The 7,891-nt window shown below is 35.9% G+C and overlaps 1 protein-coding gene across 1 annotated transcript; it reads left to right on the top strand.

The window, feature by feature from the left end:
- Positions 1-173: 173 nt before the first annotated feature.
- On the top strand, positions 174-886 carry LOC137735209 (protein RESPONSE TO LOW SULFUR 3). Its single transcript, XM_068474613.2, has one exon. The coding sequence runs from the start codon at positions 259-261 to the stop codon at positions 583-585; it is 327 nt and encodes a 108-aa protein (XP_068330714.2). The 5' UTR covers positions 174-258; the 3' UTR covers positions 586-886.
- The last annotated feature ends 7,005 nt before the right edge of the window (positions 887-7,891 follow it).

Here is a 7,891-nt window from a genome sequence, read left to right as displayed (position 1 = left end):
TTTGATGATTAAGATCCAACGGCCAAAAATTTCAGAGATGATTATACTCAAATACGCAAAGAGACAAGATTTATGACAGGCGCAAAGGCGTAAGCAGAATCACAAATTCGTAACCAAAGCAGATACAGTGAACCTGGACACATCATTTTTGGCCTTTAAAAGCGTACTCTGCGCACCGCACCCACCAAACACTTCATTTTCTGTTAGTGTTTATTTTCTGTTAGCTGTGACCTGTGAGCTTTTTGGAGTCCAACAAAAATGGCGGTAACGAAGCAACTGCCGGCAGCGGAAGAAGAGAAGCTGCTGAGGCAGAGGAACGAGGAGTTGGAGAGGGAGTTGAGGCAGAGCCAGGAGAGGGAGGAGCGGATGAAGGCGGAGCTCCAGAGAGCCCGCGAGAGGCTCCGAGTTGCCGAGGAGGCAGAAGAGCGTCTCTGCTCTCAGCTCGGCGAGCTCGAAGCCGAGGCCGTCGATCAGGCGCGTATGGATCACGCCCGAATTCTGGCCCTCGCGGACCAGCTCTCGCACGCCCAGCGCCTCCTCCAGGCTTCCGCCATTCCCCTGCCGTCGGGGCTCGCTTCCAAATGACAGCCTGGCTGAAACATTAGTTAGTAACCGTTTCCTCTTTTGTGAAAAAAAAGAAGCTATAATTTTGTTCTAGTTTGTGTTGAGTTGTTGGTTGTAATTAGAGTGGTACAGAGAAATACCCTTGATTGTGTCAGTATCTCAAATTAATAGCGCATTTTTTGTAAGTAAGTCCGGTTTGTACGTTTTTTTGTTGTAATTTGGACATGTTCGTGTTGTGTATTATGTTTGATAATTTGAATCATTTCTTTCCCTTTGAAGAAAACGAATATGTAGAGAAGAAGAGAGAGATTTTGTTTTGCAATTCTTGTTCTTGGTGTTTGCAATTTCCGGCCGATAGTGTTTAAAGGTTAGCTAGGTGTCGATCATATTCGGATTGATAACTCATTAAATTCAATGTATATCGACAGAAAGAATTGATGCTTTGTCTAAACGTCGAAAATTGATTAGTCTTCCGCCTTAAATTTGGATATTTTTTTTCCTACCACCATCTTTCTTCTCTTACAAAATTTCTAATGTAATTGAGATTTTGCTTAATATGAGATAGATTGTTGCTACGCTGATTGCGTAATTAGATGACATTTATTTTTTATTAACATACATTGAATTTAATGAATTTTTTACTACATAGGCCAAAAATTTATGATCTTGAAGTCTCTAGATCTCCAAATCCAACCACAAAGTTATGATCTTGAATTTAGATCTCCAAGATTTTGGTTGGTTAATTGTCGATCTAAATGAAGATTAAAGTAGATGAGATGGACTGTGTGAAAGGTGAAAAGTATATTTGTGTACGAACTTGCGACTGCGACTTTCTTTTCCCCCACCGAAAGGAATACGTGGAAGAAAAAGGAAATGTGTAGGGTGAGATCACATTGCAGACTTTAAAATGCTAACTAATAGCGTCTACCCAACATGTTTGAAAATATTTGGACGTCCTTGATTTTGACGCGCATTAATGCAGAAAAAAAAAAAAAAAAAAAAAGGAAGAAACCCCAATACTCGTCTGTTTCCCTTGGCCTAGCACTATCTCTCTGTATGCTTTCGGAATGAGTTACCGTGAACGGGAATGTCAAGATGACAGTATTTCAAATAAATCATGCAACGTGTAGTGGGGTCAAGGAAGTCTAAGACCACCTTTTTTGTAAGTAATTCTGGTTTGTATTTTTTTTTTTATGTTGTAATTTGGACGTGTTCGTGTTGTGTATTATGTTGTTTGATAATTTGAATCATTTGATTTTGAATCATTTCTTTCCCTTTGAAGAAAACGAATATGTAGAGAAGAAGAGAGAGATTTTGTTTTGCAATTCTTGTTCTTGGTGTTTGCAATTTCCGGCCGATAGTGTTTAAAGGTTAGCTTGGTGTCGATCATATTCGGATTGATAACTCATTAAATTCAATGTATATCGATAGAAAGAATTGATGTTTTGTCTAAACGTCGAAAATTGATTAGTCTTCCATCTTAAATTTGGATATTCCTTTCCTACCACCATCTTTCTTCTGTTATAAAATTTCTAATGTGATTGAGATTCTGTTTAATATGAGATAGGTTATTGTTGCGTTAATTGCGTAATTAGATGACATTGATTTTTTATTAACATACATTAAATCTAGTAAGTTTTTCACTACATACGCCAAAAAGTTATGATCTTGGAGTCTCTAGATCTCCAAATCTAACCACAAAGCCAAGATTTTGGTTGGTTAGATCCAAATGAAGATTAAAGTAGATGAGATGGACAGTGTGAAAGGTGAAAAGTATATTTGTGGACAAACTTGCGACTGCGACTTTTTTTTTTCCCACCGAAAGGAATACGTGGAAGAAAAAGGAAATGAGTTGGGTGAGATTCATTGACTAATAAGACCGAAATACCCTCTTTTGAATTGTTACGAGTACGTCAACAAATCATTGCTTTCTCTTTTGTCAACCCATTATCGCAGGATCTGTTCTAAGCTTTCAAATGCGATAAAAGCCACCATATTTTATGCATTGCTTTCTTCCGGAAGCACGAAGGAGATTTACATTATACGAAATATTATTGCGGCAATGTCTTCGAATCTATTCATGTTGGTAGTGACGGATTTAGAATTTGAACATTGGAGGGTTTCAGTGTTAAAATTATAAGTTATTAAATAGAAACAACAACAAAATTTTAGTTTATTCACTGATGCATTTAACTAAACGCTTGTTGATTTTTTGTTGTCGACAATAGCAGAGCCAATAATTATTTGGTGGGTGGGCTAAGTTAAAATTATTACTACTAAATCAAATGCCTTTTTTTTTGTTACCTAAGTTGTATACTAATAAACCTAAAAGTAATATTTTGAAGTAAATAAATTATAACCCTGCATAACTTAAGTTTCAACTAGATTTAACAAAGAAATCATTTAAATTTGCAATTTGCAATAAAAAGAAAACATATATCATCAATCTTATTCAACTTAACAAATTAAAAAAAGAAAAAGTACCTATTCAAGTTGTGCTTTTCGATCCTAGATATAATTGAAATCCTTTGTTATTTCCTCTGAATCAACATTTTCGGCGAGCTTTTTTTTAATGTAGACAACCATTGAATCTGGTAGAAACTCACTCTCTATCTTGTTGCGAAGTCTTGTTTTAATAAGATTCATTGCTGAAAAAACTCGTTTAGTACTTGCTGTAGAAACGGGAAGAGTCAATACAAGTCAAATTGACCTATCAATCAAATAATACATTTAAAACCTCTTCAATAGATGCAGAAACCAGAAAGTGTATCACTCTCTAATTTATCATCATTATAACCTCTTCATTAGACAAACGGTTGGACGTAACAAATTGAATAATAATAAAACAATTGCATATGATAAATTATACCTAACAAATTTCGAGTTCGAATTTTTAAAATTCAAATAATAAACAAATAAACAACATCAGGAATTAAGAATAAAGCGGTAAAAACCTTTACAATTGATGAGAAAATCAATAGACTTTCACGTGTGCAGATTGCAGAGGATCCTGTGCATTCGAAACAACCGAAAATCGTGCTAAAAACGTGTAAGTAGTTGTTGAAATGAATAAAATAATAAAAATTAATAATTACTTACCCCTAGAAAATCTAAAACCGTATCGTTTTGAATAGAATAAAAATATTAAAATATTAAAAGTTGATTATTATCTCTAGAACGTAGGAATCGTATGGATTTTGAATTGATTAAAATAATGTTAATAATTATATTTTATTCGTTAACAGACTCGTGTGCGTACATATTAGGGAATGAGGATTTTCTTTGTGACGATCTTAGGGATCTTCAAATTATGTTCGTTAATCGCATGCGGTCAGAAATTATTTTAAATATTTTTATTTTAAATTAAATATAAATAATATTTGACGAAAACTGACAATATGATATACGATTTAAAGATTCTCAGGATATATGATGAACAAACATAATTTGAAGAAAATATTTTTGTCTTGGTGGATGTTTCTTTCATTTAATAAAAGTCCGGAATCTTGATTTACTAATTGGTGCAATACTAGGCAATACAAAATTTTTTTGAATGATATTCAAGAAAGAAAAGAGAATTCTAAAAGAATTCATAGACTTAGAGGAACTCTTACGTTTGGACGAAATGATAAAGGAAAACCCGGAAACACATTAACAAAAGCCTCGCATCGAAATCTTCCTATTGATCAAGATGCACAACAAGGATCGCATCCATACAATTTTACACTTCTTGACAAATATAATATGTTTCGGTATTCTAAGTGGTTATTCTATTCTAGGTAATGAAGAACTTGTTCAAAATTCTACAATGTGCCTTGTAAACCGGTTGATTGGATGACTAGATTTCCGTATTTTGAGTTAAACTGTTTTAAGTTAAACATTTCAATCGAATCGTAAAATCGTACTTTTTAATCTCACTGGATGCATGACTTGAACGTATCTTCTTGGTTATAGGAACATGTGTAGTAATATGCACAAGTACAACGTTACACATGGATATTGAAGATGACAGATCTAGTTTCACATGGATTGTAGAGGTAATTGCTTGCACTGTATGTGTAGCTTCGCGTTGCCCTCGTCCTATGTCCATTTTTGAATCGGACAGAGGTGGAAACTGAACGCATATGAAGTATGAAGCGGAATGCGAAGAAATGCGTAGCAGTTATGTTAGACAAACACGTATATGACTTACGAACACAGTCTAAACTGCTAGATGCCACATGACCATGTATGGCACATGAATTTAACGTTCTTATATTGTATCAAACATGTCATTTGTGCAATGGTTCGTATGGCATGGCAGAAACTTACTTAATTAAATTGAGATATCATTATGATAACATATCAGTTACATGGAAGTCAAAATATGGAGAGCAATTTATATGAAACTGGTTTACTACTATATGGCGTTTCGATCCAATAATATATTGTCATGTGAATAAAAACTTTCATAACAATGTTTTATAGCAGTGTAGAACCAGGATTTTATCCTAGAAGGGGCCCAAAACTCTTAGTTCGAAATGCTCTCTTGATGTTACGAAAATTACTTTGTCGTGTGGTAAGCAACTGTCATCATTGGATTCGTTATGATGATGTCCTCATCATCCTCTTCCTTCCTTAAATGTAAGCCCCAAGCCACTCTGACTTTCTTCCTCTCGCCTTCAGCTGATCCTTAAACCAAAGTCCTCCTCAAAGCTCACAAGCAACGAATTGCCTCAACTACATAGGAACCACCAACCTCAAATCAAACTCAATGAAAGAAATCACAATAAAAACTTCAGATTAGAGTCTTGAACCTACGGAAAAACCTTGAAAATCATAAATATAATACCAAACTTTTCTACGTGTTAAAAAAATGTCACTACGGCCTTGAGACCATCCTGATCCTTTCATGACTTCGCACCCCGCATAACGATTTTATGGATATCATTACCTGAATGCGAAAAGAGAAAAAGTTTAGGCAAGAGCACGTAGGTGTGGACCCATGTGGCACTATCTATGCATTCCCCCGGCTTCGTTTCCACCGTTAATTTTCAGCAGTTATAGTCATGGTGGACCGTTATCATTGGCCAATAAGACCGAAATACCCTCTTTTGAATTGTTACGAGTACGTCAACAGATCATTGCTTTCTATTTTGTTAACCCATTCTCGCAGGATCTGTTCTAAGCTTTCATACGGGAGATAAAAGCCACCATATTTTATAATTGCATTCTTCCGGAAGCACGAAGGAGATTTACATTATACGAAATATTATTGTGGAAATGTCGTCAAATCTATTCATGTTGGTAGTGACAGATTCAGGATTTGAACATTGAAGAGTTTCAGTGTTAAAAGTATAAGTTATTAAACAGAAATAACAATAAAATTTCAGTTTATTCATTGAGGTATTTTACCAAACACTTGATGATTTTTTGTTGTCGAAGAGTTCTTGAAAACCCTTCACATGTATATTTCCTGAACTTTAAGTAGTCTAAGATCACCTTGACCCCATTACACGTTGCATGATTTATTTGAGACACTGTCACCTTGACATTCCCGTTCACGGTAACTCATTCAGAAAGCATACAGAGAGAGATAGAGTTCGGCCAAAGGAAACAGACGATTATTGGAGTTTCTTCCCTTTTTTTTTTTTTTTTTTTTTCTGCATTAATGCGCGTCAAAATCAAGGACGTCCAAATATTTTCAAACGTGTTGTGTAGACGCTATTGGTTAGCATTTTAAAGTCTGTCATAACTGTTGAAAATTAACGGTGGAAACGAAGCCGGGGGAATCCATAGATAGCGCCACATGGGTCCACACCTACGTGCTTTGGCCTAAACTCTCTCTTTTCGCATTCAGATAATGATATACATAAAATCGCTATGCGGCGTCTCAATATAATAATACAGAAACGGAGTCATGAAAAGGATCATGATGGTCACAAGGCTACAGTGACATTTTTTTAACACGTAGAAAAGTTTGGTATTATATTTATGATTTTTAAGGTTTTTCTGTAGGTTCAAGACTCTAATCCGAAGTTTTTATTGTGATTTCTTTCATTGAGTTTGAGTTGAGGTTGGTGGTTCCTATGCAGTTGAGACAATTCGTTGCTTGTGAGCTTTGAGAATGACTCTGGTCTAGGGATCAGCTGAAGGCGAGAGGAAGAAAGTCAGAGTGGCTTGGGGCTTACATTTAAGGAAGGAAGAGGATGATGAGGATGTCACCATACCGAATCCAATGACGGCGGTTGTTTACCACACGGCAAAGTAATTTTCGTAACATCAAGAGAGCATTTCGAACTAAGAGTTTTGGGCCCCTTCTAGGATAAAATCCTGTCTCTGCACTGCTATAAAACATTGTTATGAAAGTTTTTATTTGCATGACAAGATATTATTGGATCGGAACACCATATAGCAGTAAATCAGTTTCATATAAATTGCTCTCTATATTTTGACTTCTATGTAACTGAGATGTTATTGTAATGATATCTCGATTTAATTAAGTTTCTGCCATGCCATATGAACCATTGCACAAATGACTTGTTTGATACAGTATACAAACGTTAAATTCGTGTGCCATACGCGGTCATGTGACATCTAGCAGTTCAGGCTGTGTTCGTAAGTCATATACGTGTTTGTCTAACATAACTGCTACGCATTTCTTCGCATTCCGCTTCATACTTCATACGCGTTCCGTTTCCACCTTTGTCCGATTCAAAAATGGACAGAGGACGAGGGCAACGCGAAGCTACACATACAGTGCAAGCAATTACCTCTACAATCCATGTGAAACTAGATCTGTCATCTCCAATGTCCATGTGTAATGTTGTACTTGTGCATATTACTACACATGTTCCTATAACCAATAAGATACGTTCACGTCATGCATCCAATGAGATTAAAAAGTACGATTTTACGATTTGATTGAAATGTTTAACTCAAAATAGTTTAGCTCAAAATACGGAAATCTAGTCATTCAATAAACCGGTTTACAAGGCGCATTGTCGAATTTTGGATTGATCAAATTGCTTTTTGGAACTCTTCTAGGATACCCAGAGCATCCCCAAGAGTATCATTTATTAGGCCTTCTTTGTCCGCACATTGCCCTACTTCCTTAAATCCAAATAGCCGTAGGAGAAGCTGAGCTAGCTAACCAAGCAGTTCTCAAACAAAAGTTCCCCTTATATTTTAGGCAAATCCTGTCACTAGTAGTTCTGATTAGCCCACTTGCCCGAGCACACTCTCAACTTGTAAATGCATTTGGAGAATGACCCTTATGGCACGGCTTATTTAGTTATTTTCGCAGTTCAGACAAGGCTCAAACCACCACTTCTCTAAAAGCATGGTT

The sequence above is a fragment of the Pyrus communis genome, chromosome 7 (assembly GCF_041283825.1).
Source record: "Pyrus communis isolate YQ-2024b chromosome 7, ASM4128382v1, whole genome shotgun sequence".
Lineage (NCBI taxonomy): Eukaryota > Viridiplantae > Streptophyta > Magnoliopsida > Rosales > Rosaceae > Pyrus > Pyrus communis.
The sequence above is the reverse complement of the archived record's forward strand: the minus strand, read 5'-3'. Positions and strand labels throughout refer to the sequence as shown.